Source organism: Orycteropus afer, unplaced genomic scaffold, assembly GCF_000298275.1.
Source record: "Orycteropus afer afer isolate SDZICR_OR568_19922 unplaced genomic scaffold, OryAfe1.0 scaffold00024, whole genome shotgun sequence".
Taxonomy (NCBI): Eukaryota; Metazoa; Chordata; class Mammalia; order Tubulidentata; family Orycteropodidae; genus Orycteropus; species Orycteropus afer.
Genome location: NW_006921611.1, coordinates 6,122,332 through 6,146,206, shown reverse-complemented (window position 1 = coordinate 6,146,206; position 23,875 = coordinate 6,122,332). Strand labels below are relative to the sequence as shown.

The window sequence follows — 23,875 nt, the reverse complement described above, 5'->3', positions numbered from 1 at the left end:
CCGAGGCAGTATTGCTACGGAAGTAGATTGCCCAACCTTCCTTCCAAGGAGTGGCTGGTCAGTTTAAACTGCCAGCCTTCTGGTTAGCAGCCAAATGACTGGAGGTAAAATTACTAGATTAAGGGTATAAACATTTTTAAAACGCTTTATGCACATTACCCAATTAATTTCCTGAAAGGAAAATCAATTCAGTCTCCCAGAGCAGAATATATGAATGACACGTTCACTTACCTTTGCTAGCAAGTTTGTTGGATGAAAGTATCACACTGTTCTCTTGTGCATTCTTCCACTTATTAATGAAGTTCAAATTTTTGTATGTTAACAAGCCATTTTCATTTCCTAAGTGTAAATTGTCTGTTCATGCATTTTGCCACTTCGTATCTATAGGAAGAACATCTTCATTGCAATCCCTTCTTCAAAGTCTCTGATTATGCTTTTGGTCTGTTTCTTTCTCATCTCACCTAGCTCTTTGCTCAGTAATCTTGTGCAAGAACAGGAGACATAGAGAAACATTTTAAATGAATGCATCAAGCACTTGCTGTCTGCAGAGCACTGTGCTATGATAGTACAAGACAACATTGCTGACCATAAAGAGTTTCTAGTCTAATAGGAGGGCAAATACATACATTCGCAAATACCATAAAAAGCAGATTGTGATAAGTTCTTCAGTAGAGATACACACGAGACGTTAGAGGTACAGAGGGAAAGTTGAGAACAAGTCTGACCAGAGATTGGACTGGAGAAGATGGTTTTTAAATGAGATTTCAAAGGCAAATAGGACCAGAATCTTGGCAGGAGAGTTATTCCAGGTACAGAATACAGAATTGGGAAATTTCCTGGTATATTTGGGAGAATTTGTAACAGATCATAGGTGGTCTTAAGTGCTATCATGAAGACTTGCAGAGTTCATTCCATTCATCTGTCGGGTTGCGTGATATGTTCTTTCTGATTGTAAATGGATTGAGGGTAGAACTCGCTTGGCTAACTTTCAGAAGGTTGGGGCCATATGCTGCTGTGCTCTGATTTGGAGGTGTAAGTGCCCCAGGGTACCAACAACACCATGTGGGTTCTGTCTTGACTTTCCTCCAGACCCTCAATAGAGCCCTTGTCATTTCCCCCCTTAGGTCCGTTATGCCACCTGGAGCATCATAATGGATTCCGTGGTGCCCTCTGATAAAGGCAACTATACCTGCATTGTGGAGAATGAGTATGGCAGCATTAATCACACCTACCAGCTCGATGTTGTGGGTAAGAATGCAAAGACAATAGAAGTGTAGAGCTTAGAGGAAAGAGTAGGGGTGTTTATAAACAGGTATGGCTTCCAGGTTTACCTAGGGATAGCATTGTGACACTCACTTGAACAGTTGCTTGCCTATTTTGAGCCTCACTTTTCTGTAGGAGCCCCTGAGTGGTGCAAACAGTTAACTCACTTGCTGCTAATTGAAAGGTTGGGGGTTCGAGTACACCAAAGGTGTCTTGGGAGAAAAGCCTGGCCATCTTCTTAGGAAAAAATCAGCAGTTGAAAACCCTATATGGAACATAGTTCTATGCTGACACACGTGGGATTGCCATGAGTCTGAACCAATTTGATGGCCCTGGTTTCTTTTCTGTAAAATAGAGTTATGAGCATCAGATGGTCATGTGTCTCAAAGCAATTTGCACACTATTCAATAGAAGGTACTGTTAACTAGTTTCTTCTGAAATGTGACTGGAGTAGTGTAGTTAAATTAGCATAATATTAGCTCTTTCTTAATGAATTTCAGCAATATGTGATTGTTGTGGCACCCTTGCAAGGTAGGCGCTATTATCCCAGCTGTATGAAAGAATAAGCTGAAGCTTGGAGAGACCAGGTGCTTGCTAATGCAGCACGCTGAGTTTGTGCTGACCCCAGGGCATCACATGAAACACTAGGCAGAATGTCGTACTTCTAAGTGACAGTATCGTAGCCTATTCCTTCTAGCCATTCTGAATCTCGTTATCTGGAGATTTTAAAGTAAAGAATTTCACAGCGAGCATTCTTTTTTTTGTTTTTAATGGTTGAAAAAAAGATTCTGGTCCAGCAGGGCTTTGGTGGGGGCCTAGATTTTGCATTTTGAGCAAGCTCCTTAAATGATACTGGTGCTCCTGGACTACACTATGAATAGCAAAATCTAAGTGAGTCTGATTTTAGTTAAGAAGTAGGCTGTGCTGGAGCCTGGCAGCATGACTGAATTATAGGAGTCTCCATTAAGACAAGACCCAAAACCATTTCCAAACCCACTGCCATTGAGTTGATTCTGACTTACAGTGACTCTATGGGACAGAGTAGAACTGCCTGATAGGGTTTCCAAGGCTGTAAATCTTTACGGAAGCAGACTGCCTCATCTTTTTCCCATAGCATGGCTAGTAAGTTCGAACCACTGACCTTTTGGTTAGCAGCCAAATGCTTTAACCACTCTGCTCCTATTAAAGCAAAGAGACTTCCTAAGTGGATGCATTGCCTTGGAGAGGAGGTTCCTGATAGCTCTCAGGGTCTGAGGAGAGGGGAATATCTGAGAAGATCTGTCCCTTGTCTTAGCTCAGATTCATGGGCCCGGGGCTCAGCAAGGATGCTGGGAAGCACTGCACATCCCTGGGAAGGCACAGGGCCTCTCTCATAGTCTAGGTCATATGAGCCAGGGTATATGTTTGAGAACCACAGTGGGTTCTGACCAACCTCTCCTCTCCCTTCCTCCACAGAGCGGTCCCCTCACCGACCCATTCTGCAGGCAGGGTTGCCTGCCAACAAGACAGTGGCCCTGGGCAGCAATGTGGAGTTCATGTGTAAGGTATACAGTGACCCACAGCCCCACATCCAGTGGCTAAAACACATCGAGGTGAATGGGAGTAAGATTGGTCCAGACAACCTGCCTTATGTCCAGATCTTAAAGGTAATCTTGGTTTCAGTCTCTGTGGAACAGTGTGCTGGGAAAGAGGGCTCAAGTCCTATGATCAGCCTTAGCACCCACACTAGGGATGCATCCCTCACCCTTCAGGCCACACTCCACATTAATAGGGGCCTAGGCACATTCCCCAGGACTAGGGACAGATCACAAAGTGAAAGTGGGATGGGAACAGAGGAATGGGGGAGTGGGCAGTGCAATGCTTGGTCTCTAAAAAGCTTTGAGAGTGATTTTGCTGGGGCTTTTGGGTCAAATACAGGAAAACATTTGAGCTCCATCGTGTTTGTTGCTTAGGATCAAGGCCTTTCCAACAAACTTTTCCTAGCCTCTGCCCTGCTTCCCGAGTTATGTTCTTTCTGACAGGTGGGATACATGACAAAGGCATAGTTTGGTGGAACTGGAAAAGCAAATGCCACATATAAATTCTAAGTAGTGTCAGGAGTAATGGCATTCTCTTCCTTTTTCCTCTCACTCCCAGACTCACTGTCCCTGAATGCTCCATTAATCCAGGGAAGGTAATTGCCTAAATCTCCAGTGGATCTTGCAACAGGAAGTAACCAAGAGCTGGGAAAGTTGTTTACCTCCTTGTCCCAGAGTTAGACCTTATCCTCCCCTGGCGTGGCTGTCCCCAAGATTTACTGGCCATCCCATTTCTTCCTACTGGTACTGAAAATGCTCTGTAGCAAATGGGCCTGTGGCCTTACATCATGGGCACTCTTTTCATTCACAATCCCCGCCCTAGTCCCGGAGGAGCAGGTATAACACACTAACAGGACATTTGATTTGGGGTAGTGCTTTTTTAAAAAAAAATATTTTTCAGTCAGAGGTTTTTGAAGTGAATTTGCTTTGTCCTCCTAAAAAGGAAAAGATGCCAAATCTCATTTAATGTCTCCCTTGCCTTGAATTTAAATTTAAGGCTCCCTGGGCCTGCCTTAAAATAACATGGGAGCAGAGTATGGCCACATCTCAGTATTTGCCCAATTGACTGGTGTGTCGTTGGTTTGTTCCAGCATTCGGGGATTAATAGCTCGGATGCGGAGGTGCTGACCCTGTTCAATGTGACAGAGGCCCAGAGCGGGGAGTATGTGTGTAAGGTTTCCAATTATATTGGTGAAGCTAACCAGTCTGCGTGGCTCACTGTCACCAGACCAGTGGCAAAAGGTAATGGGGAGCTGGACGGGGCCCTGTGCTGGGAGTTTGATTTAGGCCCCTGCTGCTGGGGCAGGTTGGGGAACCAGCGCAGAACTCTCCCTGTTATCCTACTATATATCTTTAGTGCCCAGAGCCATGGAAAAATGCCTGGCTTGGGAGGCTGATTTGGTTTGGTACTATGTTGGTTTCTGTTGGCTCCCTTTGTGCCTTATGTGTGTTCCTCAGCTGTGTGTGTGTGTGCGTGTGCACACATGCACGCGCACACATACTTGTGGGTGCACAGTCTTGCTTCATTACAAATGATACTTAAGATTGCAGGTTTGAGTGGTGGGCAAGAGAAAGGACCAAGTGCTCCCTCTGTGTGTGTGTATGTGTGTGTGTGAGAGAGAGACATTGTACCCCTCTCCCCTCCCTCTTGTGTGTGCCCTCTGACTCTCTTTACCTGAAACCAAACAGCCCCCTACCCACCAGGCCCCATTTCTCCATGCTGCCCACTGCCCGCATGCTTGGATGGGCCAGGGGCTACAGCGTCTGGTGAAGGGTCATAACCAGCCATCATCTTCTCAGGTCTGCTGGAGTTCCTCCCTCAGGGTCTTACTCTCTTTCTCTAACAGGTCTCGCTGCCTGGTGGTTTTTGTTTGTTCATTTTTTGCAAAGGAGACGCTGGGGAACATTTCTTCCTCTGATTTCTCCCCCTTCTCTTTCTCCCTCCCTTTCTCTGTGTCTCTTAGAGGTCTCATGTCCTGTGCTTGTCCATTTTGCTTCCGTTGTCTCTTCTAGACTGCCGGAGTTAATACCACCGACAAAGAGATGGAAGTGCTTCACTTAAGGAATGTCTCCTTTGAGGACGCGGGGGAGTATACATGCTTGGCGGGTAACTCTATCGGACTCTCCCATCACTCTGCATGGTTGACCGTTCTGGAAGGTATACACTGTACTTCTCCTCTCGATGTCCTGCCCTCGCCGTGGGCACGGGGGGAGCATGCATTGCAGGACTAGGGTAGACACAGAGCCAGGGGAGGTGGAGGAATGGGTTTCATGGGCCAGCAGGCAGCTCCCTGCTTTTTGTGTGCCCTGTCCTGCTCCAGCATTTTGTCCGACCTTGAGGGTTGAATCCTCTGGTCCAACATAGGAGCCTTCCTAGTTTTGCAGGAACATGAAGGCCTCCCACCTGTATACCTGCATCTGGCTCTCCCCTTGGCCAATGCAATGCATGCGTGGGATCTGGATTTAATGTGCAGCCGGCGCTTCTCAGGACAGGCTCCTTCCATCCTTGTATCCAGCAGACTTGCCTCATCTGCTTGTTGCTGAGGACTAAGTGAATTGTATGATCCTTTTTGCCAGACCCAAGAATCTTAAAAAGATCATATTCCTTTCCTAACTGAATACAGACCCTCAATACAAGGGCTTTGCTGCTTGCAAGCAACACCCCTAGCCTAACCTTCTATATTGTTGCTGTCTGACTTTGGAGAGGTTCTACCTAGACAGGTGAGCTTCAGCTGCTGAAAAAAAAAAAGCCTGTCTCAAGGCAGTAGCAGAGGGCTTGATGTCCCCATTTATCTTCTTTGACTACTGACATTTCTCTTCTGCCAAGAGGGAAGGTATGCGTGTTATGCTGGGAAGGAAGGAGCCTACAGCTTGCTCAGGGTGGTGGGATGGTGACTGCAGGGTCAGAGGTGGTTGGTGCTGCTTCTCTGAGTCCTGCATGTGGGTCTGGATGCTATTCTGTTGTTGTTACTGCTCACACTGCCTTCCTTTCTCTTCCTTCTCTTTCTCTCACTGCCCTGATTGCCTGACAGAGTCTGATAATGCCCCTCCTTGAGGCAGAGAAGAGTTCTGTTTTTGTCATTGTCACTGTCCTTGTTCCGTTTGTGCTTCCCATGTACTCCCAACTAGTTGTCTTTGTTTCTTGACATTGGGGAAAGGGAAAAAAAAAAAAAAACCAGAAACAGTTCTCCCTTTTATCAGCTCTGCAGTCTCCTTGTCAGGCTGTGGGAAGGTATCTTCCAGGCTAAGTCTGAGACTATACCTTGTGTCTCTCTGGGAAGGTTCAGAGGGGTGCCTGACTCCATGGCTGGCTGGTGTGTTTGAAAGGGGAAGAATGGGAGGAGACCTGTAGAGAGTAGAGGGGCATTCACATTGGTGGGGCAAGGAATGTTCTGTGAAGAAGCTGGTCACTCTGTGTGCTGAGATGTAAACCCTCCCAGTATCTCATGTTAAAGGAAAAAATGGATTGAACTGAGTTGGCTTCTGGTGGGAATGGGCATTAATTCTAAATGAAAGGTGGGAGAAGAAATAAAACAAGCCCCTAAATACACACATGAACACACACACACTTCTTTTGTAAGTTTCAGGAGTTAGGACCTGTGAGTAGAATTCTTAAGACTTATGAAAATGCTTTTTTTTCCTCCTCCTATCTAGAATAGTCCAAACATATTTAAAAATTAAATAGGTTTTGGTTGTCATTTGTTGTTGTTTTTGTTATGTGCTGTCAAGTCAGACCCGACTCATAGCGACCCCTCCTTGGGTTTCCGAGGCAGTATCACTATGGAAATAGATTGCCCCATCTTCCTTCTGAGAAGTGGCTGGTGGGTTTGAACTGCCAGCTTTCTGGTTAGCAGTCAGGTGCCTTTGGCACTATGCTTCCAGAGCTCCTTGGTTGTGGTTTAGATAGGTGTAAATATTTACCTATTAGACCTGCCTGATAGATGATAGATGGAAGGTAGAAACGTCAGGTTAGACTCTTCCCCTCCATTGGTTCTCATTCTGTGAGTGCCACTATATACAAGGTATGGTGGCATACAGACATAACAATGTACCTGCCATCCCTGCCCTCAAGGAACTTACGGACTTCAGGGCAAAGAATTCATAAACCATCTATTCCTATGTTACAGGTGTTTGTATACAACACTGAGGCTGTGTAGAGAAGGGACACCTTTTCCATAAGGAGACAGAGAGGGTCTCAGAAGTAAAGCCTTAGTTCTCACTTGCAGGATACCTGGTACCAGCAGTCTAGCTGAACAAGGAGGGCTCCTGAATTAATAAGGATGGGACTTGTGTCTAATTCATCCCTCCTGCTGGGTTCAAATCAGAATAAGGAAGCTTTAAAGATCACAGGATGTCTGATCCCATCAGTGCCAAAATATCAATCTTAGCCAGGACCTGACTTGGCCCTGAAAATTCCCAAGGGAAAGGAGATGGGTGTTGTTTTTCTTATGGAGCTGGGGCCATAGTATCCCAGGTCCCCAGAACCTGCTAACACTCTGTTCACACTGACTCAGCCCTGGAAGAGAGACCAGCAGTGATGACCTCACCCTTGTACCTGGAGATCATCATCTATTGTACGGGGGCCTTCCTCATCTCCTGCATGGTGGGATCTGTCATCATCTACAAGATGAAGAGTGGCACCAAGAAGAGCGATTTCCACAGCCAGATGGCCGTGCACAAGCTGGCTAAGAGCATCCCTCTGCGCAGACAGGTAACAGAAAGTAGATGGGGGATTTGCACGCTCAGCACCACCTACTCTCCCAGGCCTCCTCCAGGGGCTTATCTCGGGACCTGTAGCTCCCTGTCCTCCCCAAACAAAAAAAATTAAACTCACTGCCATCAAGTCGATTCCGACTCACAGCAACCCCAATTGGGTTTCCAAGGTGATAATTTTTTTTTTTTTTTTTAATTTTTATTGCGATTTGGGTGAAAGTTTACAGAGCAAACTCATTTTCCACACAGCAGTTCATATACATTTTGTTTCATGTCATTGACTGCAATTCCCACAATGTAAAATCTCTCTTCCCACTTCTCCCCATAGTGAACTCTTCTCTGTGCTCCTCCCACTCATGCACTCTTGCCCCCGCGAGCTGTCTCCCTATGCAAACACTGCCCTTCTGTTCTTCCACAATTGATGGCTCCAAGGAGTGTATCTACCTGATATAAATATTCACCCTATATACCTGTCTGCTGTTTGACTGGAAGCCACAGGAGTGAGTTTAATTCTAGACCTGAAGGGCATTTAGGGCCCCTAGTCTCAGGGGTTTTACCAGGCTCTATCAGACCAGAAAATCTGGCCCCCCTTCCCTGCTTTTTTAGACCAGAAAACCTGCTCTGCCCCCCTCCCACTTTTTTCCCCCCAGTGATTTTGAGTTTTGTTCCACATTGTTCTCCCCACTCTATCTGAGATCTTCTGCACTGATTCCCCTCTGAGTAGTTGACAGTGGTAGCTGGGCACCATCTAGTTCTGGTCTCATGGTCATATAGGTTAAGGATTGCATGGTCTACTTACTATTCACTTGGACTAATTGTTTCCATGTATCTTTGATTTTCTTCATTCTTCTTTGCTTTGGACGAGGAGAGACTCATTGTTGCATCTAGATGGCTGCTTGGAAGCTTTTAAGACCCGAGTCGCTACTCACCAAAGTAGGATGTAGAACAGTGTTTTTGTGTAGTATGTTAGCCAGTTGAGCTTGATGTCCCCTGCAACCTTGGTCCTGAGCCCACAGGTCTAACTGCTCACTCCCTCAGGGTAGCTGGCAGTGGCCAAGAAGTGACTACAACCTTGCCCCTTCTCAGTTCTGCTATATACCCGGACACTCCTATATCACATACAAATACACATATAGAAACATTGTCTGCCAATCCTATACATGGTCATGGGCACACTCCCCCTGCATAAACATATCTTATCATTCAGCATGTCCACACATCTGTCCACCCGTAGATCAATGCTTGCCGTCACTGACAACACAAGGCAGTAAATCTTTACAGAAGTAGATTGCCCCATCTTCCTTCCGTGGAGGGGCTGGTGGGTTTGAACCACCAACCTTGTAGTTAGCAGTCAAATGCCTTAGGCACTATGCCACCAGAGTTTCTCCCCACTGTCCCTAAACTGCTGCTTTGGGCTTTGTTTGCTGGCTTCGGGTCAGTGGATCTTCCTGAGCTAAGTGTTCCAGAGTCAGATGTAAAGCTGTTCTAGCCCCTGAGTTCTCTAATCTCATCACACTTCAACTTTAAGTCCCTTGCTCACCTGGCACATGGACTGGAGAAAGCCCCATCTGGACTGAATGTACAACTGATAGCATGTATTTGAATGCATTCCAGGGCTGGTAAGAGGGGCAAAAGATAACAGATAGAGGAGAGGACCTGAGTTAGGTCCCAAAATACCCTCTTTCTCCTGTGTGCCCACTCTCTCCTCATGGAAGGAAATGATGCAGAAGGTGAAGGCCTAGGAAAGAAGTGAATACTATGTTCACTCAGAATACTGTGCTGATTCTGGAAGGTTCTTTAGGAGTTAGGAATCTATGGCATAAGGTAGGGTTTTTGTAAAGAATTGGGACAAAACTAGAGTTATTAGAATAAGTTATAAAAATGACAAGCTAGAAGAGGTACTCAGAGATCATTTAGTCTGTTCATTTTAAAGGTGAGTAAACTGAGGCCCAGAAAGGCTAGTTAGTGGCAGAAATAAGTCAGTCCTGGAACTTAGTTCTTCTTACCTTAAGTCTTTGCACCAACCACTCTGCATTTCGAAAGAAGTGCAAATACAGAGAAACATACCTCTGCAATTGATGAAAATCCCTGGCGAGGAATTGGAAGGAATCTGCTGCCACTTGTCCCCTCTCCTTGCTAGAAGGGTGACCCCACTCTTTCCTGTAGGTGTCAGCTGACTCCAGTGCATCCATGAACTCTGGGGTTCTGTTAGTTCGGCCATCGCGTCTCTCCTCCAGTGGAACCCCCATGCTGGCTGGGGTCTCTGAGTATGAGCTTCCTGAAGACCCACGCTGGGAGCTGCCTCGAGACAGGTAATGCTCTAATGTGAACTTACTTGAGAAGACACCTTCATAGTTACTCTAACTGTGGGAATGGTGGGTACTAAGACCAATTGTGTCAGCCCCAATAAACACCACTCTTTGTTTCCCCAAAAGACTGGTTCTAGGCAAACCCCTGGGAGAGGGCTGCTTTGGGCAGGTGGTGTTGGCTGAGGCTATCGGGCTGGACAAGGACAAACCCAACCGTGTGACCAAAGTGGCTGTAAAGATGTTGAAGTGTAAGTGATGTTTTGTCCTTGCAAAAACAATCCCTTCCTTTTCCAAGCAAACTGTGGGCTTCAGGCCCAGAAGAGGACCCTCTCTGGTGTTCTTCCATTGCTCATATCTGCTACCCTGCCTTTTGAGGGATACTTGGGAATGGAGGGGGCATTCTGCACTCTGAGATTGCCATAGTCTTACTTTTGTTCTTTTGTGTCAATTCAGGTTGTAGCCAGCTGTTTATTCTAGATCTCATTACTAACTGATTTTTCTCACCATATCCTCTACCCTGTTCACTGCCACATATTTGCAACAACTGCTCCCATGAGAGGGAAGGGAAAATGAAATTGGATGGGAGGTGGGAGGAGAGAAGCAACTCCCAGAGCAAAGAGACTTCTCAGGCATGTGCCCTCTCCCCTCTCCTTTGGCTTTTCTATTGACTCCCTCCCTTCTAAAATAAATAAGGCTAATCCCCTTCTTTGGTTTATGTTTAAAGCGGATGCAACAGAGAAAGACCTGTCAGACCTGATCTCAGAAATGGAGATGATGAAGATGATTGGGAAGCACAAGAACATCATCAACCTGCTAGGGGCCTGCACGCAAGATGGTAGGGGGCAAGCTGGACTGGCTTTCCCAACCCATCTGGAGTAGGGTCTGAGACAGGAACCTGGACCTAATACTCAAATAACAGGGCCTGTCAGGGAGAAGATCCTGAACAGGTTTGGGGATGCACCTACCTGGGCATATCAGTGAGAAGGCATCTCTTAGCTATACTTAGGGAAGGGGGTTAAGAAGAGAGGCTGGCTTAGCAGGAGTTGAAATGCATTTCTTAGGGTCTGGGCTGATGCCTATTGGTATCATCTGAGAATAGAGACATTTAGATTCACACATGCAGTGTGCATAGATATGAACAGGGGTGTTCTCTCTCAACTTTGCTTGGGAACTTCCTGGACTACATTGGGAAGAATTATTTTACTGATTTTTCTTTGGGTAGTAGAATGAATCCTGGTCCCCAGAAGAGAAAGCAGGAAAGAGGAGGTTAGGATCAGGGAGCAAAAGCATGATGTGCAGTGAGGATTGTAGGTTCCTTGAGGTGAAACTAAATGGCCTTACCTGCCTGCCTGCAGTGATGGTCTCTTCATCCTTGTGCTCCCCAGGTCCTTTGTATGTCATTGTGGAATATGCCTCCAAGGGCAACCTACGGGAATATCTACAGGCCCGGAGGCCTCCTGGGCTGGAATACTGTTACAACCCCAGCCACAACCCAGAGGAGCAGCTCTCCTCCAAGGACCTGGTATCCTGTGCCTATCAGGTGGCCAGAGGGATGGAGTATCTTGCCTCCAAGAAGGTGTGGAACCTAAAGGCTCCCCTGAATGAAGTCATAGCAGGAACAGAGCTCTCCTAGTACTCTAGCCTATGACTTTGAATCCTTTGATCGAGTTGTAGACTTATTTTTTAAAACTGTTTATTGTGATTTGGGTGAAATTTTATAAAGCAGTTTTGTTTTACGTTCATCAATTCATACACAGTTTGTTTTGTGACACTGATTGCAATCTCCACAATGTAATAGCTCTATTCCTACTTCTTCCCTGTGTCCTTGTCCTTAACCCTTTCCCCTTGTCCTTCTTACCTATGCATTCCTACCTCCCTAGTTTTCTGCCTTTGCAAATGAAGCCCTTCTGATCTCCTATGGTTGATTGTTTTAAGGACTGCATCTCCCCAGTGTAGTTGTTCAGCTTATAGGACTGTCTATTGTTTGGCTGAAAGTTAGCCATAGGAATCCAATTCCAGGCCTAAAGGGTGACTTGGCATCATAATATTGGGACTTTCACCAGTCTCTCCAACCAGTAATCCTGGTCTTTTTTATTTATTTATTTTTTAAAATTTTGTTCCACATTTTTTTCTCCACTCTATACAGGAACTCCAATCTTGATAACTTTGCAAATTGTTGGCAGTGGTAGCCAGACACCACCTAGTTCTGGTCTTAGTGTCATGGAGGCTGAGGTTCTCATGGTCCATTAGTCCTTTGGACTAGTTATTTCCATGTGTTTTTTATTTTTTTTATTCCGTCTTCTGGGAGCTCTGGTAGCATAGTGCCTGAGGCACTTGACTGCTAACCAGAAGGCTGGCAGTTCAAACCCACCAGCCACTCCTCTGAAGGAAGGTTGGGCAATCAATCAACTTCCATAGTGATACTGCCTTGGAAACCCAAGGAGGGGTCTCTATGAGTCGGGTCTGACTCAACGGCACATAACAACAACAACGACATTCTGTCTTCTTTGCACTGGACAAGGAGAGACCATTAGTTGCAACTTAGAGGGCTGTTCACAAGTTTTAAGAACCCAGTTGCTACTCACCAAAGTGGGAGTGTAGAACAGTGTTTTTGTGTACTATGTTGTGCCAATTGGGCTTGATGTCCTCTGCAACCATGGTCCTGAGCCTGCAGGCCCAGTGACTCAGTCCCTCAAGGTATTTAGTTGTGGGAGTTACAGACTAATTAAGCACTAACTACATGTGCCACTTTGGGAGCTCTGGTAGCATAGTGGCTAAGGCACTTGACTGCTAACCAGAAAGCTGGTGGTTCAAACCCACCAGCCACTCCTCGGAAGGAAGGTTGGGCAATCCTACTTCCGTAGTGATACTGCCTTGGAAACCCAAGGAGGGGTCACTATGAGTCAGGGCTGACTTGACAGCACATAACAACAACAGCAACACATGTGCCACTTTAGGTACTCTGGGAACCTTAGTCAGTACAAACAGTATGACCTAGTAGTGGTCTTGGGGACAGGCTAAATTAGGTTAAAAAAAAATCTGTGCAGTGCCACATCCTATGTAGCCTTGGCTAGTTACTTGACATCTTGTATTTCTTCAAATACAAAATTAGAGTAGTACTACCTTTGCTATAGAATTGTTATGGGATAAAATTAAATCATGTCTATGAGAGTGTTAAGTATAGTTTTTGGTGCTTGGTAAATGGTGACTTTGTTTGAGCCTTAGCCTAGAGTGGTTATGCTGTGCCTTGGTGAGCCGGGACTTGAGAGTATATACCCACCTATACAATCTGAACATATGCATAAAAGTTTAGCACTACATAGTGTGAATCCAAAAGCTAGGAGTTGCCTCTGTGAACAATTGCCTGCTTTGTCGTGAGACCAGAACTGGATGGTACCTTGCTACCATTACTGAACAATTTGATCAAAGATTCCATAGAAGAATCCTGATCAAAAGGGAGAAAATGTAGAACAGAATTTCAGATTCTTAGGAATCCCAGATTTTCTACAGCCATTGGGGCTAAATGAGCCCCTGAAAGTATTGCCCTAAGATAATCTTTAAACGTTGAACCAGAAATACCCCTAAATTCTTCTTAAAACCAAACAGTAATTTAGCTTAACTTAAAAAGAAGTCTGCCTTGAGCACTGTGCTCTTTTAAGATCCATCTATGTGGGATTAAATTGACAACATCAACTCAAAAGATTAGATACGTAACTTAGAGGGCAGTGAATTTATATTAATGGAGAGGAACAACCCCGAAAAGAACTGCGCAACTCAAAGAATGTAGTCAGTGTCACTGATTGTACATGTAGAAACTGTTATGTTCTGCTGTATATATTCTTGACAACAAAGCAATTAAAATAAATTCCCAAAATATAGAACCTAAATATAATATTACATTAAATATGTTGAACAACAACAACAAAAAAAGCTATGATTTGGGAGGTCCAGGAAAGGAGGCCAATAAAAAGGTTTGGCTAAAGTGATTGAGAAGCCAGGGGATGGGAAGGATTTTAAATGGCTGAAGGGAGGCAGACATTCTAGGAGGGAAATAGAATGTTCAGGAGCCAGTCTTCATGTGGAAGGAGAAGGCCCAAGAAGTAAGTAGGTCTGCCTGCTGGCTGCAAAACAAGTGGTGGAGCAGAGGGTAAATCTAACCATTGGGTGCTAATGTGTGCTTTACAGTTGTCAGGCCCTAAAGCCTTACGGTTCTTCACCCACATCTCACCTTCCTCTCTCCCATCTCTCCCTTCCTTGCTCCACAGTGCATACACCGAGACCTAGCTGCCAGGAATGTCTTGGTGACAGAGGACAACGTAATGAAGATTGCTGACTTTGGCCTAGCCAGGGACATTCACCACATTGACTACTATAAAAAGACGACCAATGTAAGTGCTAACAAGACCACTGTGCTTACGTCATCTGCCTAGTGCTCTCTTCTAATAGGCTTTCTCCCACTTAGATTTCTCTGCTATAACCCAGTGCAGGTTATTGGCCTGAGAAACAATGTGGTAGCTGAAAATTTTCACCTCGCTCTGCCCCTCAACAAACCCAATCCCACCTGTCCCCCTACTTACCCCTGACCTTCCCAGGACCCAAGCTACCTCCATTCTCCTCTGTGCCACCTGTAGGGCCGACTGCCTGTGAAGTGGATGGCACCTGAGGCATTGTTTGACCGGATCTACACCCACCAGAGTGATGTGTGAGTTTGAAATAAAAATTGTCAGGAATACTTGGAATAGAGAATATCCAATACAATAAGAGTTCTGCATTTACACTAAAAAAAATATTTTTATATATCCGTTTACTTTGTTCTCAGCTGTTGAAAGGTTATCCTGTTTGCCAGCACTGTCTCAGATGTTTCCTTTAGAATTAAGGACTTGTGGTAGTAGAGGAAGGGGAAGGTTCAGGGATGAGTATCTGACCTGCTGGTGAAGGAGAGACGGAAATGACTATTGGTTGGCCTATTCTGTGCCTATAGATCCAATGTCTCTGTGCTCATCCACAGGTGGTCCTTTGGGGTGCTCTTGTGGGAAATCTTCACTCTTGGTGGCTCCCCATATCCTGGCGTGCCTGTGGAGGAGCTTTTCAAGCTGTTGAAGGAGGGTCATCGTATGGACAAGCCCAGTAACTGCACCAATGAGCTGTAAGCATGAAATGATAGCATGGGCTAGGCACTTGGGGAAGAATGGGTTTGACTGAAGAGTAAATGCAAAAACAGGGTGTTTGGTGGAGCAGACCTACAATTATGTAGATAAAACAAAGCAGTTCTCTTCTAGTTACTTTTTCCATAAGCCCTCCACCGTAAGATTTTTAATCTTTCCGCTTATGTCTTTCCTCTCCCTGCTTTACAATCCTGCCACAGATACATGATGATGCGGGACTGTTGGCATGCAGTACCCTCTCAAAGACCTACATTCAAGCAGCTGGTGGAAGACTTGGACCGTATCGTGGCCTTGACCTCCAATCAGGTAAGGCTGTCCCAGCCTAGACCTCAAGTCATCATCAAATCTTTCATCTTTTCTCTTGAACCTTTCAGGATTCCCATTTTCTTTAGATACAACTCTGAGTCAATACTGTTTCAGGGAGAATGCCTAATCCATTGCTCTTGTATCTCTCCTGTCACAGGAGTATCTGGACCTGTCAATGCCCCTGGACCAATACTCTCCCAGCTTTCCCGACACCCGAAGCTCTACCTGCTCCTCAGGGGAAGATTCTGTCTTCTCTCATGAGCCATTGCCTGAGGAGCCTTGTCTGCCCCGACATTCAGCCCAGCTTGCCAATGGCGGACTCAAACGACGCTGACTACCACCCCACTTGTCCTCCTCCCCAGACTCCATCAACTGTAACCCTCACCCACCACTCCTTGCTGGACTCACTGCCTTTCCTTTTTTTCCTTTCCCTGCTGGCATGAGCCAGCTTGAGGCCTTCCTATGTGGCCTGCCTTCACCCCACTGAGTTCACCTCTCTTCTTCCTCTTCCTCTCAACCTGCTTGTGAGAGAGGAGCAGAGAGGCAGGTACTTCCTGATGGCCACTTCATTCCCTCCCAAATGTTGGACCAAGACCCCTCCCTGCCACCTAGCACTGCCTGGAGGGGTAGGGAGTGGGAGACAAGCAGGCATGCAAGAGAGAGCTTACTGAGCTTCCTTGTGTTGGTTTTGTCTACTTTACCTTAACCCATAAGCCCCTTGCATTCTGGTGGCAGGTGCCTTGTCCTCAGGGCTACAGCAGTAGGGAGGTCAGTGCTTTGGGCCTCAACTGAAGGCGACCTCTGCTCCAGATAGATGGTGCCAGTGGCTTATTAATTCCAATACTAATTTGCTTTGCTGACCAAATACCTGGTACCAGAGGATGGTGAGGCAAAGACTGGGAGCAGTGTTGTGGCCCTGGGGCCCAGCCCCATACTGGGGGCTTTGTACATAGCTATGAAGAAAACACAAAGTGTATAAATCTGAGTATATATTTACATGTCTTTTTAAAAGGGTTGTTACCAGAGATTTACCCGTTGGGTAAGATGCTCCTGGTGGCTGGGAGGCATCAGTTGCTATATATTAAAAACAAAGAAAAAAGGAAAATGTTTTTAAAAAGGTCATATATTTTTTGCTACTTTTGCTGTTTTATTTTTTTAAATTATGTTCTAAACCTATTTTCAGTTTAGGTTTCTCAATAAAAATTGCTGCTGCTTCATTTTTATATGAGCTGTGTGAAAAGGGAGAGAATGCCAACTGGAAAAGAGGCAGACCAGTGGGCCCTGGGGCTGTGTTTGTCCAATGGGCACTGCAAGGTTCCTGCAGTCCTTCTAACCTCTTCCTCTTAGGTCCTTCACAAAGACCTCTGGGACAGAGTTCCTACCTCTGCAGTCCTTTTGGAAAGGCAGGAAAATAAGACACCCACACAATGGGCAGGAACCTCCCACCAGGGGGCTGGGCCGAGAGCCAAGGCTGCAGCAGCCCTCAGCAACAGATTGTTTCCTCATAGGAAGCTGTTGGGAGTAGGGGTCAGAGAGGAGCTAGGGCCTACCTTTGAAAGCCAAAGGGTAGAGTGCAAATGATTAAGCGGGAAGCTAAGGATTATTCAGCAAGGGTCTGCAGAAACTCAAATCCAGATATGTGTCTACCCCGTCCGTATGGGTGTGATTTTGCCTGTACTTCCATGTGAGGGAAGGGGGAGAAAAAAACTTGGGTCACGTAAGACTTGTCTTACATGTTAGGCCGCTTGCTTCATTTTTCCTAACCTAGTCTGTATTTGTTACCTCCCCCAGATCATTCTTCCTATATCCATGTGACCAGAAGGCATTTGTTGGGACTATCACAGATCTTGGCTTCCTATAGTTCTTCCTGTTCAAACTCCACCCCGTCCCTCAGGAAAGGGAAAAAAATTCTCTGAATGTTTTTGTTTTTTGACTACTTGGAAATTTACTTCTGCCACCTGCTGGTTATCACTGTATTCACTAAGTGGATTCTGGCTCTCAATTATGTTATTGCAAAACTTACTACTCCCCTGCTTAAAGCTTAACTTTTTGTAACTGTTGGTGAATATTACTGCTAAATACAAAAATAAGTCCAATAAGCTTTCATTTCTGTAGGGAAAATGAGGTTGCTGCTTTAAGTTTCCTTTCTGAGCTAGGTGATTTTTGGCAGCTGCAGTGTTGGTCACTATTGTAAAATTCTCTTTTATCCTTGTTTCTCTGTAAATATGCAACTGTCAACATACTACGATTTGCATTTATGTTTAAAGAACATAATTGGGTAAACTGAGCAGGAAATGCATTTTAGCTCTTAAAACCATCTGCTTTGAGACCTCATAGTATTGTCTTTCCTTGTAAAATAGTGTTGATGATTTCTGCCTTGGCCCTACCATGAAGCAGTGTTGTGTGAATGGATGGAGAATCTTTGAAGGGCTTTATGTTCCTTGAGGAGAAGTGTTGGAGAAATAGAAGTCACTTTTATAACAAGTGATGTCCTTGCTGTTACTACTCAAATCACCCACAGATTTCCCCAGAGGCGGAACTGGCTGTCAAATAAAAGATAGTGAGATTGACCTGAGAGAAAATGAAATGGCCATTTTACTTAGATGACCAAATTGGGTCTCTTGAGGGAAGGAAACCAGTTTATCTAATGAAGACATTGTGCTGTCAAGGTGCTGAATGTCTAGTTTCCTGGGTGTTAAAAGATTAGGATCTGGGATCACCACAGTATTAATCAATACTGCCTTTCCGTCTTCTCTAATTGCCATAGGCTGGGGATCATCAGTCCCCTGGCGCTGCTAATGTAATGTATTGATCTCAGGTAAGTAAGATTGAACATCAGACGGTGCAAGAAATCTATCTCATCAATGATAATTAAATTGATGTGCTTATCAGCCACCACTGGGTGGAGCCAGCAGGCTAAGATCTCAGTCACATTAGGTATTATCCCATTCTGCTTTAAAGTTACAATTAGTCTGAGCTTACCTACAGCTGTACACTGGTAGTGACTAGGAAATCTTTAGCCTCAGGTTTTAGCATTATACTGCATTTATTTGACAGCACCAATGTGATTACCATTGTAATGACTAAAGTGCAGAATTAGACATGGCATAATGCAGGTCCATAAGTATGAAGTGCTAACCCACCAATACTGTGCTAGCAGAACTGTCTTCTATGTATGAGACACAAGCCAGTTAAAACATCACTGAGGTTGGGTTTTAGAGAATGCCTAAAAATTACAACTGGTAGTGTATCAGCAGCTGGCAGAGTGGAGGTATATGTACCTGGGGGAAGCAGGGACCAGAAGGAAGCTTTGACGTAACCTGGCAGAGCCTTCCAGTCCCTCAGCTGATGAGTACTAGGCCCAGGGAATGTCCACAAGAAAGAACATATACAGGACCATTGATACTGCCTCCTAGATGTGTCTTGGCATAGGGAAGTGATACATTTAGTGAACAGTCAACTAGAGGTTAAATTGTCTTTTGTTCCTCCAGGAAGGCTAGAGGTGGTTATGCTGGAGCCAATTCGCAAGAGCCGACTGTGCCTATCTCTTCCTAATTCTGTGTTCAGTGATTATATGTCAGTAGCTTAAAGTTGGGCTTAGTAGGAGTATATATATCACTTGAATCCACAGACATTGTGAATTAGGCTTCCTTCCTCCACCACCTCAGTGAGCTGATGGTTAATTATCTGCCAGAACACTGCTAGCTAGGTTTCAGCATGGGGCTATATCCAGCAGCCAAGCACCCTAAGTGATGAAAACAGGAAATGTCTTGCCTTCTCTGAGCCACTATTGTAAGAATGGGAACAGATATACATAAAGTGTCTTATATGCCTAGCAGTACCAGTTGCTGTTGAGTCAGTTACAGCTCACGGCAATCCTATGTGTCAGTGTAGAACTCTGCTCCACAGGGTTTCAATGGCTAATTTTTTTGGGGGAAATCCCCAGGCCTTTCTTCCAAGGCCTCTGAGTAGACTCGAACTTATAACTTTCTGGTTAGCAGTTCAGTACCTTAACCATTTGCACCGCCCAGGGACTCCCTTAAATGCATACTAAAAAAAAAAATCACTGCTATCGATTTGATCCCAACTCATAGCAACCCCTCCTTGGGTTTCTGAGGTGGTATCTCTATGGAAGTTCCGAGGAGTGGCTTCTGATTAGCAGCCATGCATAGATGCAGCAAGAAAAGGGGAAGGCCAATTGGGACCAAAAGTGACCAGGAGCCTGTTGACCTAACCATTACCACTCTGCTCATAGGGAAAGCCAGAAAGAATTGTAGAAAAGCTCAACAGTACTTATGAATCACTCAGCTAAATAGGACCAAGCAAGTTAACTAGCTGATCCCTTCCCCACATTCAACACTTAAAATGTAGACTAATTAAAATAAACACTGTTTTAAAAATGGGAAAATTTATTGTGAACCACCTTGCTAGGCCAGTGGCAAGCCTCTGGAATGCTGCATTTGCACAGTAGGGATTCGTCATTATCAAGAAACTAGTTCATTAGCAGTACACAGTGGAGCTTACTCTCTGATGGAGAAGAGGTTTAGGAAACATTTTAAAGTGCACATTCTCTCCATGAAGTGCTGGTGACAATCTTCATTTAGGTGATCTCAGACAGCAGATTCAAGTTTTACTTGGTCTAAAGGACTCCCAACTAACTGCTTCCGATTTCAGAGAAATCTAATTTCGTCACTCACAGCCTGAGATATCTTTTCCCTTCTGACCTCTTCCCAAGAGAAGGAGTTGTTGGTCAGCTGCATGTCAATGTGTTTATTATGTTAAGTTTTTCGGTATTGATGATACTAAAAGCACCAAACATAAATATCTGAGCATAATACTTGTTACTGGGTAGCAAAGAGATTATATCAGACTTTAACAACCCCTATGACTAACAAATAGTCTTATTTGTGAAAGACAAACAGGCTCGAAAAATATACACCCAACACAAACAAATGGTTAAGCCTAAAACCCTTAATTATGTTTCCTTGCAAAATGGTGGCTAATGAAAGCCATATGTGCTATAATAGTGGCAGCCTCCCAGATTCCTGCAGGCCCGAGAAGGGGATGTCTTTCAGAATAGCCAACCAGCTGCCAAACCTTTTTGACTGCCAGTCTGTTTAACTCCATTTTCTCCTCCAAGAAACTTCTTCATATCCAGGCTTTACTGGAGAGTATATCCATCTGCCTCGTAAGATACTTGTTTTCCAGGGCACTGTTCTTAATTAACACGCTGAAGAAGTTGGTTAGTCACGTGTTCTCACAATAGTTTTGGAGTTTTCAACTATTTACTGGTGCCAGCTGATTCCGTTATGTAAAAACATTCTTTACAGGATGTGTACAAATACGAAGCTGTTCAAAAACAACTAGGGGGAGGAGTGGCTCTATATGTATAGTTGGTGAAGTTTAGTGGAATGGCATAGTATTACATTGGAAATGAACTTTGCAGTTACATTTCTTTAAATGGTCTGAACTTGGTCTCTGCTGACATCCAGAATGGTGACAAGGCTTCAAAGGATTGCTCCAAGGACTAAATGGCTGATCATCTATCCCAAACCAGACACAGATAGTCTTAATGGGGAGATCTTTTATGAATGCCACTGCTGAGGGCAGGAAGCTGGAGAGAGGTTACCTTCATCCTCAAGTGGTCCTTAGGCTTCTTTTGAACTAGTCTTGCTGCTCTGGGATGTGTTTTGTGAGTTGGCCTGGAGTGTCTAGGTTAAAAACATAAGGACTTTAGGCACTGATCACAATTAGATATGTACCCCATGTGGTGTCAGAGTAGAACTGTGCTTCACAGCATCAGCTTTCCAATGGCTGGTTTTTCAGTAGATCCCTAGGCCCTTAGGTGCCCCTGGGTAAATTCAAACCTATCTTTCCATTAATAGACAAGCACATTAACTGTTTGCACCACTCAGGGACTATATAATTCCTTAAGGAGCTACTTTTCGTTTTCTTAATGACAAACTACAAAGTCAAATGTGAGTTTATAATTTACCTTAGTGATAGAAATACAGGCATGCAAATAAGGCCCCTGTGTGCATTGGGACATTTTCCAGATGACCTATCTGTGTTCACAAATTATTTTTTTAGTCATTCAGGGCCCAGCAAAGGCACTACACAGTTCAACTCTCCCATGACCCCCCCCCCACTGTTTATTTGTGTCATGTTTTTTGTTCTTGCCCAAAATCCCTTCACCCAAATGAGAATAGTGGGCAGATAAGTAATTCTTACTTACATGAACTTCTAAGATTTAAATTGTTTTCTTGCTAATGTATTTCCTGAATCAGGGGCCCTTGTAAGATACACAACATATGGAAACCATTTCCATCTGGCTCAGAAGAAAATAAGGACCTGCCTATATTGTAATTAGCCTCAAGACTAAACTCGAGTTTGATACACAATTGCATTGGTTAATTTTTTTTTTTTTCTTTTCATTTTTGGATAATTGAGATAAAAAAAATTTAGTGGTTATCAGATGACTAAACTTTAGCCTACAACTTATTTGGAAGTGGGAAAAAAAATGTGCAGGATTTTGCAGTAACTATAATTCTGGATTCTTAACTACCCTTAAAGATAACTAAAGGGAAAGGATTTTCTTTTTAGATACTTAACAGCTTCTTTTGAAGAAGTGATGGATCCTTTAGATAATGAAATAGGTGTTGATGGTGTTATGGGTGATGATGATGTAACTGGTGGGAGCTGTATAAATTCTTCATCCTTAAACATCAGAACAGAGTTGTTGGATTACTGATTTAAAACACAATGTATATTAGATCTACAGTCACATCCATGACTACCAGGAACTTTTAACATATACTTTGTATTCCAGAGCATGGAATAGAGGACAGATCTGGAATCTAAGCACATACAGACAAATGTTGAACTTTCATAGAAACAGATCCAATAGTACAAGAAATATAAAGCAACACTATTGTATTGAAATCCAGCTTCATTCAAGGAGTTAAAATAGAGAAAATCGTCTGGAATGTTATTTTCATTTTTTTAACCTAGTTAACCAAATGAAAAATAATTTCTAACCTTTGTTTCCTTCAGTTGAGGTGCAAAATCTACCATGTTCTTTTTAGATTCAGGGGAAGCAGATGGTTCTATGGGAATATCAGTCTTTGGAACCTAGAAAGAGAAATACTTTAAACAATCATCATAAGCTTTCCACTCTTCCTGAGACAAACAATTCTATACTAGTTGGCGCTGTTGAAGCACAATTTACTTTCCACTAAATCTCTGACTCCTCCAACTACACCCTTTATGGGTAACATGAAATATGTCACTGAAATAGTTAATATTTATCTTTTGATACCCTCTGTACAAAAGTTACACTCTAATTAGATATCATAGTGTTTAAAATTCTCAGTCATTACCAACCCACTGACTTCCCGAATCTGGTCCTTTTCTCCTAGTCTCAAAAAAAAAAAAAAGTTGACATTTCTCAATTACTCATCAGTTTCTTATAGCCACTCCTCGGGGAAGATGGGGCAATCCACTGCTGTAGTGATAACTGCCTCAGAAACCCAAGGAGGGGTCACTATGAGTCGGGTCTGACTTGACGGCACATAACAAGAAGTCAAAATTAACATAATTTTCAGTGTCAAATAATAAAGACTTGATTAAGTTGCTTAATTTATTGAGATAGTAGGTGTTGCTTAAATAGAAGCTCCTACAGCAGGAGGAAATGGGAGGCAGTGACATTTTAGAGTAGAAAGCCGACCTATCTCTAAGAATTATATTAATTAACTTTGAGAAATAAATATATACTGCTGCTCTTTTGGGGAGCTCTGGTAGTGTAGTACCTAAGGCACTTGACTGCTAACTAGAAGGCTGGCAGTTCAAACCCACCAGCCACTCCTCGGAAGGAAGGTTGGGCAATCTACTTCCATAGTTATACCACCTCAGAAACCCAAGGAGGGGATGCTATGAGTCGGGTCCGACTCAATGGCACATAACAACAACAACTACTCTTTTGGACTAAGAAATTTCTTTGCATACTTTGGAATGAAAGAGGCTATGTAAATCCAAAATTATATTCACTTTGATGTCTCTAAATTATTCTTTATGGAATCTGGTAGGCTACTTGTTCTCATTTTGTATATATGGATGATAGAAGTTTTTAAAACATAGGTGAAAAAGCAACCAATAAAATGCCTAGGAATTTGTCACTTTATTCTAAATTCCTAAGTCTTTCTTACCCAGAAAGCACTATCTGGATAATGAGTTTATGCCCATCAACAATAACTATAAAACCCATATTTAGTTCTGAGATATTGTGCTAATCCAAGATTTCCTTGGTCCTGAAGGCAGTCTAAAAATGGCAAATAACTTTGGACTGTTTTAAATGGATCCAGGAGTTTGATTTGAGCAAGAAACCACTGTTGTTGTTATTTGCCATCAAGTCAGACCCGACTCATAGCGACCCCTCCTTGGATTGCTGAGGCAGTATCACTACAGAAGTAGATTGCCCAACCTTCCTTCCAAGGAGTGGCTGGTAGGTTTGAACCACCAGCCTTCTGGTTAGCAGTCAAGTGCC

General features: G+C 44.0%; 2 protein-coding genes across 2 annotated transcripts in view; one reads left to right on the top strand and one right to left on the bottom strand.

Moving 5' to 3' along the window:
• Positions 1 to 15,667, top strand: part of FGFR1 (fibroblast growth factor receptor 1) — a 75,322-nt gene extending 59,655 nt beyond the window's left edge. Inside the window, exons 5-18 of the mRNA XM_007934993.1 lie at positions 1,125 to 1,248; positions 2,719 to 2,909; positions 4,854 to 4,998; positions 7,355 to 7,551; positions 8,278 to 8,283; positions 9,720 to 9,865; positions 9,989 to 10,110; positions 10,587 to 10,697; positions 11,248 to 11,438; positions 14,128 to 14,250; positions 14,494 to 14,564; positions 14,871 to 15,008; positions 15,228 to 15,333; positions 15,491 to 15,667. Coding sequence (XP_007933184.1) covers positions 1,125 to 1,248; positions 2,719 to 2,909; positions 4,854 to 4,998; positions 7,355 to 7,551; positions 8,278 to 8,283; positions 9,720 to 9,865; positions 9,989 to 10,110; positions 10,587 to 10,697; positions 11,248 to 11,438; positions 14,128 to 14,250; positions 14,494 to 14,564; positions 14,871 to 15,008; positions 15,228 to 15,333; positions 15,491 to 15,667 — 1,848 coding nt within the window. The remainder of the gene's footprint in view (positions 1 to 1,124; positions 1,249 to 2,718; positions 2,910 to 4,853; positions 4,999 to 7,354; positions 7,552 to 8,277; positions 8,284 to 9,719; positions 9,866 to 9,988; positions 10,111 to 10,586; positions 10,698 to 11,247; positions 11,439 to 14,127; positions 14,251 to 14,493; positions 14,565 to 14,870; positions 15,009 to 15,227; positions 15,334 to 15,490) is intronic.
• Positions 15,668 to 16,835: 1,168 nt separating this feature from the next.
• Positions 16,836 to 23,875, bottom strand: part of LETM2 (leucine zipper and EF-hand containing transmembrane protein 2) — a 67,732-nt gene continuing 60,692 nt past the window's right edge. The window contains exon 7 of the mRNA XM_007934991.2: positions 16,836 to 16,883. Within this exon, the coding sequence (XP_007933182.2) occupies positions 16,836 to 16,883 (48 nt within the window). The remainder of the gene's footprint in view (positions 16,884 to 23,875) is intronic.